Genomic DNA, 20,565 nt, shown 5'->3' with positions numbered 1-20,565 from the left:
TCTTACCAAAAAGACACTGGACAGTGGGCAAAATTTGTTATATTTAAACTCGAGAAAAGTTTCCTGCATTTGACTTACAAGGGACCCTATGTTTATGGTTTAATCTTATTCATACCACCTTTATGAACGGACATCAGAAAAGCACTTCAAGCTCCTCTAATTAAGAGCCTGGCATACTCAAAATAATACAAAATTTACCTTTTTTTCTTTTGCTTGTTTTTCATCAGTGAAAGGAGATAATGAAATGCAACTTACCACAATCATAGATAATGTTATTCTACAACAGACAAAATATGAACCTTAAGAATTTTCAATGTACCCATTCACAGAAATTACAGTGCTGCCAGAATAACATTTCCCCCAAGGCAGCGACTAGAGGATTATGTATCATATTGTTTTTCAAATTCAATGAAATCTTTAAATTTTACGTCCCACGTTTATGTCGATTAGGTTAAAGGAGACAGTGATGAAGAGAAATGAAGGAAATGGTGGAATGAAGATGGGAGGAAACGGGAGAACCCCGAGAAAACCCACGCACACGATGTTTGTCCACCACAAAGCTCACTTGGCGCGAGCTGGCATCGAACCAAAGACCCCATGTTTTGGTACCCTGTGAACTACTTTTTAAATTACACTATTATTTAATTTTAATAACTGTCTTGTTTGTTATTAGTATTTTGTTTATTACAAACTGAATACAACTATTATTTAAAAAGTAATTCACAGGATTCCAAGACATGATATATAATTAAATGGAGTTGAATTCGTTCCTCTAGTTGCTCCCTTAACTTACATTTTGGGGGAAATGCTATTCTGGCAACACTGTAATTTGTATGGATGCCAACATCCAAAATTATTCAGGTTCATATTTACTGTTGGAGAACAGCATTATCTATGATTGTGGTAAGTTGCATTTCGTTATCTCCTTTCACTCATGAAAAACGAGCAAAAGAAAAATGGTAAATTTTGCATTATTTTTAGTATGGCAGGCTCTTAAGTCAGTGAAAGTATGGAACCAGCACAAGTTGAATTCTGAAAATTCTCTTTACAGATGCTGTTTTCCTATTGTGATCACCGATCTTCTGTTGTATAATATTTTATTGGTTTCAACATTCAGTTTCACTGTCCGCATTGGAAGAGACAGAAGCCAACTAAACCGACTAACCGACACATATCCATAAAGAATGCAAAAGTATAGGGCAAATCCACTTGCATATACAATAGTCTTGAGCGTGGTTTTAGGAAATGTAACAAACTCTTAACCCATGCCAATGCCTTTCATCCTCGTGAGTGATAACTTAATGATTCAACATGTGATATCATTATGAGGGGTAAATTTGGATAAGGGCGTAACTAGCAATTCTTCAATTTTTCAGGAGAGCAGAAAAACAAACGCCCTTATCCAATTAACTAACGTATTCACACACTATTTTTGGAGACAGGCGTTCGCTACGAAGCAGAGATATTACTTTAACACCACCTAGACATACGGACATGCTAAAACTTGCAGAAAATATGTATATCTCATTTTACCGGAAATAGGTCGATATGCCCTTATCCAAATTACCCCTTTATTTAGTAAAATGAAAAATACTTCTTGTGAATAACTATTCTATCAGGCCTTGTTTCTATATTGTCAAACTAAACACAACACACTGAGAAAGGCTATGTGATAATATATATTAAAAACACAATCACGTAACAGTTTCAACACACTAACTGCGTCTTCATCAAACTTCCAATCCTTCTGGCTACTTGGGAGTTGGCCATCTCTCATATACTTCCCGGAGATCAATTTTTAATTAGTCTCCGCCCCTTCATTAAAAAGTAACAAGTTTGGTATAGAAAGCCTAGGCAAAGAAACAGAGAAGATAAAGAGGAAAGCAGGAATTAGGACGAACAGGAAAGGTGGAAGCAGAATAATTGAAGCAATCAGAAAAAACAATAGAAAAACAATAGTGGACAAAGATCAAAGGGGAGTAATATATAGAGTGAGATGAGCGGAGTGCAGCAAAATTTGCATAGGAGAAACAAAAAAGAAGATGGAAGAAAGGATAAAACAGCACAAAGATAATGTAAGATTGAAAAGGAACAACAACGTAATATATAAGCATCAGAAAGAGACAAGCTACAGGATAGAATAGGAAGGGCAGAGATCGTAGAAGCAGAGAACAGGACATTGGTGAGAAAATGGAAAGAAGCCAGGGAAATTATGAAGGCAGAAGACAAGGTGATGAATTGGAATACAGAATTCGCGATAAACAAAGAATGGGAGAAGATTCTACTTACAGAAGAAGAAAAGAAAAGGAAGAAGGAAGAAAGAGAAAAAATAATAAATGAGGAAAGATAACAAGGATATTATCACGTAGCCTTGCTGAGGGTGTTGTGTTCTTGTGGATCTTTGAACAAAAGGGTTAACTTATGAAACGTTTCGTGTAAAGCATTGTATTTTGCGAGACAAAACACACACTGAGAAAAATTGATTACAGGCTTTTGAAATGTGTTGTAGAGAAGATTGTAGAAAATTAGATAGAGAAAATGGAAAACCAATAGAGCTGGGAACAACAGAGGAAAGAACAACAATATTAGATAACAATTTAAAGAATTTAACTGACGCATGATTATTAACTTACACTAACCTTGGTACACATCAATCATTCTATAACTGTGGGTGCTCCTATCTTCTTTAGCTCCTAGGAAATGAAATCTGAATTTTAAGTCCCACGGTTATGCCGATTAGGCTAAGGGAGACGGTGATGATGAGAAATGAATGAAATGGTGGAATGAAGAAAGTGGGAGGAAACGGCAGAACCCCGAGAAAACCCACGCACATGGTGTGTGTCCACCACAAAGTTCTGGCGCGAGCTGGGATCGAACCAGGGACTCCATGTACAAGAGGTGAACACTCTACCACTGAGCCACCGCGGCTCATTTCAGCGGTTAGGGTAACGATTGATGCTATGAGATGAAATAAGGAATTTTAGTTAATATTGAAAAAGATAGGAGCACCCACTGAAAATTCCACCACTTATAATTGATGTATACCGAGTTAGTTCAATTTAATACTGGGTGGTTCTTTTAAAAAGAGAAACAGAAATTGGTAGGGGCATTTAAAGCACAACTACCTGTGGAAGCTCCCTATGAAGAGTAGCAACGTTTCAAAAGAAATTGTTGGGACTTTTGTCAGCGAAGGGTCATGATAAAAAGTACAAGAGAAGGGAAAAGAGGAACTACACAAGAAGCTACAATTGATAGACATTATTAAAATGATTGTTACATTAAGGCGAAGAAATTAACTAAGGTGAATAGAATAAAAGCTTGTTTTGCGGCAAGTAACTTGCCAATAATGGCAGAATACATATGATGATGATGATGACATTAGTAAGAATTATGTATTATACACGCCCTTCTTCGTAAAAATACTTTCCAAGTGTGAAATATTTATCATTTATCATATTTTCTTAAGTTTAACAAAATGCGTATTATTTCCTAGATAGATGTGACTTAAGGATGTATACTTGTGCTCACCACATGCTGCTGTGACAATTGCATAAACCGACTTACCATTAAAGTTAAAATCCGGCAATAACTTTCCCTCTTCATCATACCAACACCGTAAGCTTATGTTGCCACACAAACAATTCGGTGTAGAACAACTGTCTTCACATATGCAAGACTGAAATGCAATAACAGTGTCTTAATCGTCATGCACTTCACGTTTATCAATCTAATAAATCAATATATTGATATATTAATATTATTATTTATGTGCTATGTATTATGGTAGCAAATAACATATCTTATGAGAAGCCTTTGCGTCATCACGGGTTGTGTTCTTACAGTGATTGCTATCTATTTTTCCCCACTTCTACTTGCTATTCTCCATAAAACTCAACGGATCGTGGTCGTCTCCAAGTACTCGCGCCCTTTTTTTGTGACACCAGTACTTGCGCGGGGGTTTAGTTTAGTATTAGTTTTTTACAATTGATATTAGTTTTTTACAATAAAAAATACATTTTTCTAATAATTAAGACAATGTAGCATAACTCTAGACGTTTTTTTTTTTTTTAAGTATTTCCTGCAAATAGATTTTTGTACTCGTTTTGAGACTTTTTTATATTTTTTCATCAGGACTTCTGGCTAGCAATACAAAAGTTACCTGTTTGGGGGTCTGTGAACACCCCGCGCGAGTACTTAAAGGATAAAGTAACTTGATACCGCAGACATTCATCAGCGATGTATCGAGTGTTTTTACTGTATGTCGGAATATGGGATAAACCTAATACCTCTCCACTCCAATAATTCCCTTAATTTTGGGTCATATGATAATAAAAAAAAAATCGAATTTTAATGAAAAAACTTGGACAGTTGTTGAAAAAGTTATTGAATATTTTAAATGACTTGATAATGTGCGTCACGAAAATTGAACCGGACATTCCCGCACTAGTGAAATCACACCATGCTCAGGTACACTCATGTCCAAAATTATTGTCGCATATCTATAAATATGTTGTTGTAGGAATATAATTTAATAACGAATTCGCCCGGTATTTCTTACAATGTTAGTATGTGTATAATCGACAAAGACATTTATGTGGTAAATTTCATGTCAAAAGAACAGTAAATAGAACAATAAAACGAAAATAAAAATTTTCTTGTCCATTTAGCAACATTTTGTATTTCCCATTCTAATTTTCGTATTTATAATTCTTTTCCCATGAAATTTACCGCAAATATACATTTCCCGATTATACACATAGTATCAGTATTAAATACCCTGCAAAATCATTATCAAATTATATTCTTTCAAGAAGACAGTTATAGATATGCGACAATCATTTTGGACATGAGTGTACCTCATTACCTTTCAATTTTAATTATATTTCAATATGCAGGTTTTGTTGCATTTGTATTTTTCTGGTATTTCAATATGCAGTTCTCATTAGTTTCATATCGTACCTCTTTATTTAAATGGATTTTTATACAACTCTGCACCTGTTGAAAATGTTTAGTAGACCTACGTATTTTTTGTTGTTCTTAACAATATGTACAAAAATTTAAAAAAATATCTATCAGAACAAATTTCAAAATATTTAAAAATATTTTCCGATTGACCTATCATCGCGACCCCCCTAGGGGTCGCGACCTCCAAGTTGAGAAATCCTACTCTAGTCAAATTAAATGTAAATTAGGAAAACACATTAAAGCAATTGGTAATACCTGCAAGGATGTAATTGTTCTATCGACGCTAATATTGCTCGTAAAACAATTCTCACTAACATACACGAAATCCGTAGGCACTCCTTCGTCATCAGCTCCATTTATACACTGAATAGGATTCTGTTCTTTCCCACGAGATATGTCACTACAACACAAAACACAAAGCAGTTACATATTTTATTCAATACTATTCAAAAGTTTATACAATAATATTTTACATTATATATATATATATATATATATATATATATATATATATATATATATATTACTGAAAACAGAAAGTAAATATACGAGGATTGTTACATAAATTCTAAGCTTAACAAAGAAACATTACAACTAGACATAATGGGCGGTATTCAGAGAGAATTCGTTAATGCAGGGTTAGTAATGGACTAGTTAGTGTCATACTAGCTCTTTACTAAGGAATGTGTACTTTTGGTATTCAGAGTCTACTTTGAATACAACTAAAAAGTTGATTTGGGTATGATTAACTAATATAACCTCAATGCATCTGGTGAGAAAAATAAATGTGGCAACTACGGAAAAGATGATGTGCGCATGCGTAGTCTGTAAACATGAAAATAAATGAAATACGAAATCCGAAATGTGTCGCACAAGCTAAACCGTGGCTAAAGAGTACCCTTTGCTCTAGATTAATTAGTCACGTGTGATTAACTTCGTCAACTACTACGTCCTAATCAGAAACTCTGAATACACTCTTGATAACCATCCGTTAGTCAAACTCGTAGTACGTCATTAATCATACTTCAAAACTTCTATCCATAAGGTCCAACACTTTTAGGCCTATTTATTTATCTTCCTATGATGTCATACTAAATTTGGTATTAATATTTACCACACAAAATTTTGGTAATATCTACTTTTATTCTGTTTTACAGGTCCAGAAAGACAGAAGAGTGAGCAAAGTGTGACCAAATGGAGAAACTGAAGGCGAAAGCTATTATTGAATATCTAAACAAGAAAGGTTTAAAACTGCAGGGGATCCACGCTGACAAGGTTGCTACTTTAGGTGATAATGCCCCTTCATATACCACAGTGAAGAAATGGACAACCGAATTTAAGAGGGGAAGAACCTCTATTGAAGATGACACTCGATCAGGAAAGTCTGTGGAAGCACTACTCAGGAGAACATTTACAAACTGCTTGAAATCATCGTGAATTATCCGCGAATAACCATCAGGCTGAGTGCTGAGACAGTGGACTTATCTACTGCAAGCGTTGACCGAATTATCACCCAACATCTGTGAATAAGCAAGGTTTCCGCGAGATTGGTGCCAAAACCTACGACACCTGTTTAAAAGCTCGCCAGATGCCTTTCGCACTCGGCTCATAACAATAGATGAGACCTTGGTCCTCCATTACCAATCTAAGTCTAAAGTTCCAAGCAGTGGAAACACCCCTCATCCCACCCCCCTCCGAAGATGACCAAGTTAGTGCCCTCAGCTGGAAAAGTGATGACTATAGCTTTCTGGGATTTAGAAGGGATTGTGATGGTGGATTATCTTCCAAAGAGGCAAACAGTGACTGGGGAGTACTATGCAGGTTTTCTACGACAGCTGCATCATAATATTCGGCAAAAGCGTCGTAGGAAACCGACAGTTGGTGTGCTTCTCCATCAAGATAATGCCCCTAGCCACAAGTCAGACCCACAATGACAGCAATCCACAACTGCGGCTACGGATTGCTCCCCAATCTACCTTATCTACTTGATTTGGCACCTTTTGACTTTTATCTCTTTCCAAAGCTAAAGAAGAAGCTGGAAGGTACTCATTTTAAAACTGATGATGACGTCATGCATGCCGCAGATGAAATTTTACATACATGCCTTCAACAAAATATTTTTTACCATCGGTATTAACGCACTTGAACATCGATGGACAAAATGTGCTGACTTGTCAAGGGACTATGTTGAGACGTAACACCATCCTTCTCTGCTGCTCCGTTCATAGGTAGGCTTAGAACTTTCGTAATAACCCTCGTACATAAATATACTCAGTTTATACTGAGCTATATATATGATATGATTAATGTACGTGCCTTCGATCTGCGAGACCCGGATTCGGACCCCGCTGGGAGCTCGTGTAGCTCAGATCCAACGTGAAACTGTACGTCCACATTTCATATAGCCTCGACGCTGGAAGGAACCCAGAACTCCAACCCAAGCAACCAAATTCCCACTGCAGTATGCCCAGTCCACAGAAAGTTCGGCAATTTTGTTTAAAAACAGGAGATTTAGCAAAGATTAGCAAAACAACATACAAAGTTTTTTTTTTTTTTCTTTTAATTTTATTTTGGGTTTTATTATGACTACAGTTATGTCTGCAGAACTTTATTATCTTTGTATATAAAGCTTAGTATCTTATACATACATAGAATTAAATCACGCAAGAGGAGTAGATGCAATAGGACACATATGAGTAACTCAAATATGAAAGATCTTACCTATGCAGGTTTTCTACGACAGCTGCATCATAATATGAGGAAATTAAAAGTTCTATTAACTTGTTTCGCTGTTCGTTGATATCTTTATCGATAACTTCTATTCACTATTAAACTAGAGGCATTGGTTAGTTGTATCTATGACAGGCAAGTATTGTAACTATTTAATTAAAATTAGCTTAGTTATCTATGACAGACTGCACATACACATTCAAGAGAGTAGGCAATAAAGAGTTATCTAGTCTTCGCTAAATCTGCATTTGCTTGTACTTACTTCGTTAAAATTCTTTGCGTCTTCTCCAACGATCTGACCATAAGCTTCCTCAACTGCACATTAAAATTAATAGCTACATATGTATCACACGTTTTGTCAGGACAACAATCCAAAGCTTGTTCCCCTTCTTTGTTGCGTAATTCAACACTCGCTCCTCGAGCCAATAATAGAAACACACTCTCGTAGTTGTTCTGCCTGGCACATATGTGGCTGAAATCAAAAAGAAAACGCAAATATTCAGAAAATAAAGAGACAATTTTACACAAATTGGCTGAGTGCAGCATCTCTCGGGTTAGGATCTAGTATAGCCAATATAAATTCACAGTACGTCAAGGTTCATACTTTTACAAACATTCTTTTCTTTTCTTACCTTAGTCACAATTTAATTTATTACTGGCGATAATTTTAGTTGAATGTTCTACTACAATCATCTTACACGTCATTTTTCAAAAAATAGAATGGACACTAACTACTTACATCCTGCTGAATGTCTTCCTTTCTTGATCTATGTAAAAAAACAGTTTTACGGCCCACGATTATGCCGGTTAGGCTAAAAGAGACGGTGATGATGAGAAATGAATGAAATGGTGGAATGAAGAAAGTGAGAGGAAACGGGAGAACTCCGAAAAAACCCACGCACACGGTGTTTGTCCACCACAAAGTCCACACGGCGCGAGCTGGGATCGAACCAGGCACCCCAAGCACCGGAGGAGAACACTCTACCACTGAGCCACCGCGCTCCCCTCTTGATCTATGGAGTATACCATTCAATCTACCTTGTTTATTGCGAAACAATCTAAGTTCTAACTACTACTTTTAAATTTGTATTCAAAATGTGTCAATTTATATTTTTTGAATAAATATCTATGAAATGTCTTTTATTTATAAAGTCTCTAACGTGAAATTTTATAAATATCAAACGTTTTGAAAAGAAATGTCTCCAACACGCTATTAAATATCTAGTAACAGTGGCTGCCTCTTGATTCACACAACCATCCAATGTTGCCATACCTCAATTTTAAGAATCTTTCATGTTTATGAGCTGATTTTTTTTTTTTTTTTTTTTTTTTTTTTTTTTTTTTTTTTTTTTTTAATTCCATTGTTTATTAAGGTGCTTTTATCTAAGTTGAATTTTGACTCTTTAGTTCTGATAAAATACAATTCGTACCTCCCATCCACTACAGATGAGGTCTTATGTAATAAAATGTTTACGTTTCTAATGAAATGTTTAGAATCACTTTAATGTCTTCATAAGATACAACCATAATCAAATAAATTAAAACTTTCGGTTATTCATCCGTGTTCTATTTATTTTAACTGACGTTTCAAAGGTACTGACTGCATTTATACTGCATTGACATGTGACAATTGAATCATGACAATTATCATGACAATCGTGTCCCAATAAAAATGTACACACTGTTTGACATTTTTTACATTTAAATGTAACACTTTATAACAGCTCATAACTATTAAAAATGGTATTTCCAGCAGCTCCCCACTACCATCGCGAGGTAAGAACCTACCTTGACGAACACCTACCGAAGAGGCAGTATCGAGTACCCTCCACGCTCACTAGATTTGACCTTTATGGATTTTTTCTGTGGGGACATGTCAAGTACAATGTTCATAACACAAGACCATCTACAATCAATTTGTTGAAAGCAGTCATTGAAAACGAATGTACCCAAATACCAATTGCAACGTGGATGTTTTGGATGCAGGAATGTTTTGGATTCTATCCGTAAACGTTGTCAGCTGTGTCTGGACCACAATGGCAAACAATTTGAACACTTTCGATAAATGGCTTGTTTCTACATTTGTTCATTTACATTTGAATTTTCAAACTTTTCCGTATCATAATAAGTGTTACAGTCATTTCAAGAGTGTATACATTTTATTGAGACTCTGTATATGTATAAGACGTTAACTAGTTAATTTTTAAGGAATTATCCTGTAGATGTTTGCAGATCATTGAACCGAAAGTATCGGCAACGATACGCGTGTAAGGTAAGAAATGTTAATTCTTATTATAAAATCATAATGTTTTATAATCTTCCACAGGACAATATTCACACTAAATGTTAGAAAAAAAGAACTTAAATGCTAGTAAATCCTACCCGAAACCAGGGGTATGTTTGCAAGAATGTTTGGTATGTTTGGTTAGGAATTATATTTCCGGATATTATTATCGATGTCTATGGCCTTAAGCCCATCATGTATAGGGAATAATGTCCCTCGAGGAATTGGGGAAGGAAGGAAGCGGCCTTGGACCAATATTAGGTACCATCCTGGCATTTGTCTGGTGTGAGTGAATAAAAATCTCACTCGGGATCGCTAGTCTAAAAAAAATTTTAAATCTTTTCGACCAAGTGGCCACACCGGGTATAGAACCCGGGACCCTTCGCACAAAGGCGTGAGCGCTAGCGATTATATTGCGCAGATCCACAGACGCCATTATGTCTTAAGCAATCCAAGCAATATATAACCTAAGGTTATTTAAACCAGAACATGAATAGCATTATGGTATCATACGATTTGGAAAACTTTTACTCATCTGTTAAAATTTCTGCTGGCACACACACAGACACATATAAACAAAACAACCACTACTATATCCTCCTCATTATCAACATCATTAGCAGGCCAATTGTAAACTGAGAAGATTACATGCACTATGGTCCTCAGCTAACCTCTTCGTTTTGCAGTAATTAACCATTTCAATACCATTCATAGCCTCATTCCTTCCCTTCTCCTCCTTCCTTCCGCCATATCTTATATCGCATCCATTAAGAAAGAGATTCCAAATTTTTGATTGGCGACACACGTTATAGAATGCTCATGACACCGCGACACATTTCTTATTTTTATGATAAGGCAATATAAATTATAATTGTGATATAAATTATGATAATAATAAATAAGACTCGGCTTTCTATGACATGTGATTTTTATCCTGGTATCTTACATGTCTACTTAAACTTAAACACATTTCTGACTCTTGTGAACACAAAAGTACCGTTTTAATTGGTCATATAAATGCCTATTTGAACCCATACTTCAGCGCTAAGTCATATTTTAGGCTTGAAGAGATACAAAAGCATATTTTTTGGTTATATATTAGGCTAATTTCACATATTGCTCAGAAACACATTGCTATTCGCAAGTATACTTATTTAGAACTTTTTTCTTACAAACAGTTGGCATTGTACCAATTGTTTCTACCTTTACAACATTAATTTTCATCCGATAATCTTCGGAGATTTCCCTCAAGGTTTCTAACATTATGCTAATTTTCTGTTTAGACTCTGCAATAAGAGCCGCATCATCTGCAAACCATATTGTGATTATTAAGGACGGTAAAAGAAAGCATCGAAATAACCAAGCTCGGGGATAGAACCTGGAATTCATCCAGCGCCCATGCATTGATAGCTTCGCTAAATAACCTAAATGTATACAAAGCTATTTGCACAAAAACGCTGTTACAATGCCAATTGTGATGTGATCTATCAGGATGTCTACTAAAATTCCAAAATGAAATTTCGTCACTTTTTCGTGACCTTTTCTTTACCAAATCATAAAATTTCCTAATATTTTCAATGCGAATTAGGCTGAATTTTCATCCATGCGATAAAAACGTACTTTGCTTGCGATTTGGTAGCGTCTAAAGCCGACGATAGACATTTTTGGTATTGAGCTTTGTTCTATAGAACAAATTTTTCAATCTGTACTTACATTTGTACAGTTAAAAAAAATCGTGACCCAAAAGCTAAATTTCGTGACTTTCATGAGTTTTTCGTGACTTTCGTGACCGATAGACACCCTGTCTATACAAATGAAGCTTTGTTCCAATCTCACCTTAAACAACTGCAATTAACTACAATATTAAGAGTGATATTGAAATTAACAGCTTCAGCACACTGTAAAGAACGTAATATAAAACCTAGTATAGGCGGACTATACACATAACGAGCACCGAGGAAAATATTGAATTAAATACATATATGACTGAACTTTTTGTTTTTAATTGTTTGACAATTTAAGTTTACATATTTACGTATAGTTTTTAAAAAATGTTTTTTTTTTTTTTTTTTTTTTTTTGTCAGCCATATTTTGCAATGACGTGTCGCTCTTTTCGCTCTTCTCACGAAGTACCGCCCACTGGGGAACCCAGGCTTAAAAGGTAATCTCGAAACCCTCATTTCATACAATTTTCTATTCATTTCATCTGCATCTGCATTCTCATTGGCTGGAACATTATCGTGGCGTATAAGAAAAGTCTATGAGTATATGTTATATCGCTCCGGTTCCCACGAATGAGGTTCAACCGTGAATAAAGAACCCATTGTAACGTAAAATGAAAGAATGCGGAAATGAAGTTAAATGCACTTTTTAAAGTCCACTGCACTAAATAAAATGAATGTTTTACAAATTGGTTTATAGTAAAAATCACTATACACTTAACTCTCTTACTTATCGAAAAACTGTCTTCACACCTCTTATACATAGATATTAAGCACCTTCAAAATGAAATCTAACTCAAAAGACTTTAGCGTAAACTTCGTGCTTGTAGAATTTGAAAGCAACAAAAGATGAAACTTACAGCGGTGTATCTCCGTGAGCATTTGTACTATTTACATCACAACCATAATTTAAAAGCATCTCAGATATTTCTACGCTTCCTGAGAACGACGACCAATGGAGAGCGATATTTTGCTCCGTGTCACGTACTAAATGATCAGCTCTCTTCTCCATGAGAAATCTGAAATGCAAATATAAATACATCATAATATTAATAAGATTTTAGTTATTTACAGAATAAAAGGAAATAAGTGGAAGTATGCATTAGGTTTTCGTTCCGCAAAACAGGAAAACTAATTTAAATTTTGTAACCTGATTACACACAAAAAGGTTACACTTTTAACATGGAGTGGTACTATTTTTTTGATCATAATGATAATAATAAAGCAAAATATTGCAATAAATACCTATTCAACAACGTAGTTAATCCATTATTTTATATATATACTAGCTGAAATACCCATTCTTCGCATGGGTCAGATAAAATATCTATGTAAACAAACTGAACAACGAAAGAAAAAAATATCGGTCATTTTGGATTATTTTTACGTCTCGGTATCTTCCCCCCTAGTAATCCCCGGCCCGCAGCCGAATGGGGTGAATTTGGAAGTTAATGCGATGGGAGTTTCGCCATTGATCTCAGCGACCGCGAAAACTATAAATTTGACATTAATATCGGCCATTTTCTACTACTTTTACATGTCCCAGTAACCCCCCCCCCCCTGAGACTCCCTGGTTCTAATTAAAGAAAAAAGCTTCGTCTTGGTCTGGGGCCTGGACCAAGTACCCGTGACCAAAATTTGGTAACTTTCGGTCCACTCATCTGGTCTCAAGGCCGCACACAGATAAGACAGACCCACAAACAAACTCTTTATTTTATTATATTAGATTGAAGGAACTGACGCTCCTGCAACATCTACGCGAAGGAACTAACGCTCTTATTCACGTGTCCAGTCTTGAATAAGTTTCTAATTGAGCCTTTTATACTAATCTGAGAATGCTGAATCCAATGAAAGTCCGTCCATGGGGTCATGGGAAAAGTGACCTTAAAATTGAGATATAAATAACTATAAATCTCTCATCAATATAGTACACGTCTCGAGTATGGACACTAGAAAAAACTGAACAAAAGCTGGCACAATGAACTGCAGTTGGAAGCCATATTAACATTGTTCAGCTGACGTGAAGCTTAATCACAATAAATGAAGAACATACTAATTCTATAGTCCTGAAAAAATAGAAATAGTAATAGGGGAGGGAATGGGGCAAGTACTTGCATTTACTGTACATAAAATATGTTACTAGGTTTACAATTCAAAATATCCACTGATACGCAAAAAACAATCATGTGAAGATCTCAAGATACAAGATGTATTAAGCCTTATTTACTGTCGTCAAAGGATACTCGAGCATGTATCCGAAATATAGGAAGTATATTACTCTGCTTGGAGGAATACAAGGATGAGTACTTCAGTTATATTTAAACATGTATTCCATACGTTTTATCAGTAATTAATTCAGACCTGTTCAGTAAAACCGGGAAGAAAAAAAAAAACTAAAAAGTGCTGCAAAGAGTTGAAATTTAACCTTAACATTCTACAATTTTATGACAGTTACTAGCATCTATTTTTTTCTACCAACCCTTAAATAAATAAGTGGTAAACGTAAGAACAAGTATTCGTTTTAAATGACCCCTTTCTTTAAACATATCCCTTCTACAAAATATTATGCCTACCGAGCAACTTCAGTTCGCCTGTGCTCACAAGCCCATACAAGCGGAGTCCATCCACCGTCGTCCTGGGAGTCAATAAAGCTGCGTGGAACATGCGTCATGGACAGCAAGTAGTAACATGCCTCTAAGTTACCGGCCTTCGCTGCCAAATGTAAAGCTGTCATCCCATCTCCTCCCTGAAATAAATAAGTAATACAATAAATATACACTAAAACTCATTAAATATACACAATTATCTTTCAAACTTTGAGCAATTTGTCAACCAGGTGTGAAGGGGAGAGGAAGAAGAGAATACTACACAAACAGAGAAGTTTGATCATGTGTCGTTTTTTACTCCTGCCTGGACTAGAACCCGGGTCTCCCGTGTCAGAAGGAGGACAAAAACTTAGAACAGAAATTTACGAAGCCTTCATAGGCCGACGAATACGAGGTGTGTTCATAAAATATAGAATCTTTGGTTGTGAAAAATACATTTATTCATTTGAAACCCGAAACACTAGTCCCCTTCAAAGGAGTCCCCTTAGTAATACACACACTTCGGCCATAGCTGGAAACACTTCTGGAACGCAGTTTTTGGAATGGTGAGCAGCCACGCCGACGCATTCTGCATAATGTCTTTTCTTCGACTCAAATCAGGTCCCTTTTAGTGGTATTTTCAGCTTGGGAAATAACCAAAAGTCACACGGGGCCATGAGTAGGGAGCCTGACGACAAACAGGAATGTTGTGTTTTGCGATGAAAGCCTGAATCAAATGTGCAGAATGGGCTCCATTGTTAGCAGCATCGGTATGAATTTCATTGACATTCTCCTCATGTCCAAATTCTCGTTCAAAATTGAATGTACCGATCGGATGCTTACCCCTATATCGTTCACAATTTCTTGGACTATGATATGACGGTTCTGCACGACCACAGTCCGCACTTGCTCAATGAAATTGTCATTCCAGCTTGTTGAGAGCCTACCCGAACTTGGTTCATTGTCCACTGATGTGCGGCCATGTTTGAAGCGGTGTACCACTCCTTTATGAGTGAGGTGCTCATGGCATTGTCCCCGAAAGCCTGTTGAATGTTGCGAATGTAGTTTCTGCTTGGGTATGGTCAAGCTTTTAGGAAAATTTGATGCAATATCTTTACTCAAGTTTTTTACTGTCACTTTACAAAAACTGAAATGCGACCACCGCTCACTACACACCTTCACTCATTGGCCAACTGCTAGCGAATGACGCTTTGTGCTGGCGAGAAAAAAAAAATCACGACCGCGCATGTGTGTGTCTCCTCTACATCTACTCTGAAGAAAGTCTCCTGCGTTTCATTGATTTACGCGGGAAAAAAAATAAGGTTCAATACTTTTTGAACACATCTCTTATTTGGCTTGGAATCATTTGAAAAGCAGTTTCTATTTTCTTCTTCAGCCACAACTTCAAAAGTTGAATGTCAGTGTTAAGGGATTCATATTTGTATTCGGATCTATTATTTTCTAACATTAAACCATATAGTAAGTCACTCTTATAATCTAATTGGCAGCTTACTCGTTCTTCAGAAAATACAAAAAAAGAAGTTGCACACTACAAAGAGAGAAAATATGTACATTAAAATAATTACAGGACATTTCACAAATTGAAAACTAACTCTACTTGAGATTACGTCGAGTAAATGTCGCAGTTTTCGAACGCAAAGAACAAAATCCTCCTATATAGTGTCTCTAAGTACAATATTAACTGAAAAAGAGGGCTATTAAGAATACAATTGTAATTCTTATCTATATTGCTTTCATCCAAATTTAATTTAGGATTTTGGTCCTAATATAGAAAAGAGGGTTGGCAAAAACCATGGTTTTTATTGATTTTTTTTTAATACCACATACAGACAGAAATAAGTTTGTTTCGCCTTGGTATTATTATGCAACAACCGGGTTATGCTGGAAGGGGTCACATAAGCTTAAAGCGGAATCCAAACAGCTTCTCGGCTTACATCCGTGAGAAATTGTCCTCCATTTGAACTCGAAACCGGGACTAATTCGCCACAAACGCAATACATGTGCCAACTCAATCACGAAGGACTCCTGATAAAAATACGTTGTACCGATCTTTACATACTTAATATAATTGTTAAGAATCATTTGAGAAGGACGAAAAGATAAACAATTGAACAAGTGGAACTATTATATAGAATTACGTATGGACAATTTCAAAGTATTGCAGAGTACAGAACTAATTTAGTCCAAGTTAGTTTACTGCGACTTTTATTAGTCCAAGTGAAAGAAATACGACGACTTAATTTGCATATCAGTAAGAAAAGTGAATAAAGATACGAATTATTTGAGTCCACTTTGGCTCTGACCCATTTATACATAAATCGATACCAAAAGATATTTCTGATTTCAATAAATGCCTCTCGTGGGGTTTGTATGACCCCTCCCAAAAAGGTATGGCATTTCGATGTATTTTATCAATAGTAAACATTATTCAAACGAAACAATAATTAAAATTTTCCTTTGATTGCAACTGCATAACAATAATAACAAACTATAAAAAAATCACAAAAGAAACATTCATAAACTTATTTAAAAAAATTGCTTTTGGTATAATCTCTTTGAGTAATGAATGGGGAATTTACGTCTGAATATAATACGAATATACGGGAGGAAACGTGTTAATCCACAAATGTGTGTTCAAGAGTTTACAAATAGTTACACTTTTACGAAGATTTTTCGTTTTTTGGTTTAAACTTTTTAACAGCTGGTTTAAAGCAGCCAACCCTGATAGAAAGACTTAAAAATACTCCTTTCAATTTGCGAATGATTCTGACTTCCTTTAATAGTATGTTTGATTATACCTAGGTATTTTCAGCAAGCTGGAAATGGCAGAATTTTGATACTCGGCATCTTTTATGTGTTTCTTTAACCTAGTTCAAGTGTTCTTCTTTGTCATACCAATATTAGTAGGCACATAAGGTTAGAGAAACCGCTTTTATCTGAACACAATTTGTCGCAACTTTCTTCCTTAAGGTAGTAAATGCATTAACCCAAATTTAAATTCCACTTTACCTTGAGCGTTACGCAGGCGCCTGCCTTGAGAAGGTACTTGACAATGGAATTGTGTTCATGCAATACAGCTAACATAAGCGGAGTAAACTGGTCTCTGTCCATTACATCCAAATGAGCGCCAGCTTGAATAAGAATGTGCACGATTGTCAAATGCCCAGCTTGACAAGCAACATGAAGAGCAGTCTGCATGTGGAAGTCTCGGAACTGGTGATTCGGATTGTACCCGTACGCTGAAATACAAATATTAATTTCTAAGCATTAGTAACAATTATTAAGGTGTCAAGTAATCACTTATACTAAAGAATACCCCAAATCAGATGCAATATTTAAATTGATATTAGATCGTAACCAATAATATGATGAAGAAAAGGTTAATGTAAGACATAATACTACGGAGCATGTTTTAAAGTAAGTACTGTTGTGAAATTCAGCCGCTGCAGTGCTGCGCTCGGCATTTCGCGCATGCGTGGCATGAACCTACATCTGTTGGCAAGCCACAGACGCCAGAACGGAAACATCTAACCGTTTTTACGTTTGTTTGTGAGTAGTTAAAACGAGAATCAGCGATTGAGAATCCCGCCAACTGTAAAATACGCGCTGTGATCCGTTTTCTTAGTGCCAAAGGCGTGGAAAGCTCTGAAATTCATTGCCAGATTAGTCAGGGTGTCTACTCAAATTCCAAAATGAAACTTCGTGACCTTTTCTTTCCCTAACCATAAAGTTTAGAAACATTCTGAGAGCGAATTTGGGTGCGAATTGAGCCAAATTTTCATACATGCGATAGAAACGTACTTTGCTTGCGATTTGGTAGGGTCTAGACATTTTTGGTGGTGAATTTTGACGTTTTTAGAACAAAATTTTCCAGTCTATACCATATTTCTCCAGATTTAAAGAAAAAAAAATCGTGACCTAAAAGCTAAATTTCGTGACTTTCATGACCGTTTTCTGATTTCGTGACCTTTTTCATGACTTTCGTGACCGATAGACACCCTGTTAGTGAAGTGTATTGAGAATACATTATGAGCGATGGAATGATACGGAAATAAGTTAGAGCCTTTCAAAGATGATCGCACGAATGTTCATGATGAGGAACGTGGTGGACAACCTTCTGAAGACTTGATGCAGAAATTTGACGAACAGACGCTTTAGGATTTCGTCGTTATCTGATAAGTAACTGCCACATGTTCCTACATTTGAAACAGTCAGAACAACGATGATGAGGTCAAAGTGGCCGTATTGTAGTGGTTGCCAAATTAAACGACAAACTTCTATGAGGATGGTACTCAAAAACTTGTTGTACGATACGATATCTTAATATTGGTGCAAACTACGCAGAAATGTAGATTAAAGTAGAGGCCTTCATATAACCATTAAATTGTTACGAAAAGTACACTTTTTTAAAAATTACTTTTTCAAAACAGTACTTTACATATATTAAATAAAGAAATAAATTATATAACGGAATTTTATTATTTTCAAATGTGTATACTTTGCACAATATTTGAAATCCCAGTTATTTTCACATGTTTAAATTTCATTAAGAAAGAAGAAAAGTGTATTTGATGCTCGTTGAATAAAACCAAAAAGGAAGGACTCACCGTAAATCTTTTGAGAATATTCTACAGAAATACTTTGCATAACACACTGTTTTTATTACAAACAGTATGCGCGTAACTATTAGGAGAATGAGTCAATGTTACGAGAACACAGACAGCAAGATACGATCTATTAGTTTGCGCTCTCATTGGCATGCAGATTGAGACTAGGCAAATGATAATAAACTTAACTGCCACTCCTTGGGAGAGTGGCAGACATTCTGTCGCTCTAGTCGTCGAGATGAAGAACTCATGGCGTGTTTGCGTGTCGGACATTCTAATCTGACGAACAGTTATTTGCTGCGGGGTTTGGATCGTCTGTATTGTTCCACTGAGTATTCGTCACATTCTTGTTGAATGTCCTGAATACTCAGATCTCCGAGAGCGTTACAGACTATCGCTTACTCTAGACTGTGCATTGGGCAATGATATTCACATTGTTGAACGTGTACTTGCTTTTAAGCACGCTTGTAACATTGCTCACGTTCTCTGAGCTTTTTTAGTCCTTTGTTACTTCATTTATTGTTGCTGCACTTTTATTCTGACTTTTTGTTTTTATTATTTATTGTTACTGAGTTGAGTTGATTTTGAGTTTAACGTCCCTTTCAGCAGCGAGGCTATGAGACGGGACCTACTGATTAACATGGAATCCGAATCACATAAGCTCCCGCTGGGACTCGAACCAGGGTCTCCTACACCAAAGGCGATTACGCTTAACCGCTTAGCCACAAATGAGCTGTATTTATTGTTATTGCTATATATATTGTCTATCGTTACTATTATCACTATTTATTGTTATTGTTATATATTTGTTATTCTCATATTAAAGGTTAGTTTTTTCTATTCTGCAGCAGTGTTTTTTTCTTTTGTTTTGTTATATTTTGCTATGTGTTGAAATTTTCTTTTTGGCAGTCCGTGTTTGAGTAACCGTGTTGATCGTGACGGGCACAAACAACCTTGATGCTGACGTCCCAGAAAAACCTCCATCAATCAATCAACAATCTGTTAGTTAGAAGTCTACTTTTTTCACATATAAAGTACACAAATAAATAAATAAATAACCAATATTTTCTAGCAGACTAAACCTTCCAATTGGCAGTGGCAACAAACGGCATACATACCTTTTAACAGCACTACCAAAACGAATTTTTCTCAAAACTACGCATGAGTTTTTAGGGTAGAAACATACCGAAGAGACCTCGCGATCGAGGTCGAGGTTTAAGTCGCCGTCGCATCCTCGTTACTGGCACAAACACATGGATTCAAATGAGTAAGCGCACGCCGAAGATGTACACTACAGAGTGACCTAGAGGTCGACCGAGTGGGTGAATTAGAGGTCGCGATGATAAAGTTTTTACACCGATGTTAAGCGGAAGCATCGATGTGCCTCGTGTTTTCATTGGTTCTCCTTGAAGGTCTGCACGGAATAAAATTTTCATTTGTTCAGAATTTCGTCTGCAGAGGATTGTGTGTGTCTATGCTTGAGAGATTTTACTGCACTATTAAATTTGACTATGAAAGACATATTAATAGAACTAGTGCGGAATGTTCCAGCAATATGGGATAAGAAACACAAATAATATCATAATAGGCACAATGACAGATAAGTTATTCATATTTATTTGAGAATTATACTGAGACTTATTATTATATAA

General features: G+C 36.0%; 1 protein-coding gene across 8 annotated transcripts in view; it reads right to left on the bottom strand.

Annotated features, from left to right (window-relative positions):
* The window catches only part of G9a (histone-lysine N-methyltransferase G9a), a 118,791-nt gene that overhangs the window by 31,527 nt on the left and 66,699 nt on the right, over positions 1–20,565 (bottom strand). For 7 of the 8 annotated variants that reach the window (XM_081764091.1, XM_081764093.1, XM_081764095.1 and 4 more), the window contains exons 9-14: positions 17,316–17,545; positions 14,274–14,446; positions 12,561–12,719; positions 7,958–8,167; positions 5,221–5,365; positions 3,565–3,676 (exon numbers count right to left, since the gene is read on the bottom strand). In XM_081764091.1, coding sequence (XP_081620217.1) covers positions 3,565–3,676; positions 5,221–5,365; positions 7,958–8,167; positions 12,561–12,719; positions 14,274–14,446; positions 17,316–17,545 — 1,029 coding nt within the window. The remainder of the gene's footprint in view (positions 1–3,564; positions 3,677–5,220; positions 5,366–7,957; positions 8,168–12,560; positions 12,720–14,273; positions 14,447–17,315; positions 17,546–20,565) is intronic. The other variant, XM_081764097.1, reaches the window with a different exon arrangement.

This window comes from Thermobia domestica, chromosome 7, assembly GCF_964235325.1.
Source record: "Thermobia domestica chromosome 7, izTheDome1.hap1.1, whole genome shotgun sequence".
NCBI classification, from domain to species: Eukaryota; Metazoa; Arthropoda; class Insecta; order Zygentoma; family Lepismatidae; genus Thermobia; species Thermobia domestica.
Note: the sequence above shows the minus strand (reverse complement) of the source record. Positions and strands in the feature narration are given on the sequence as shown.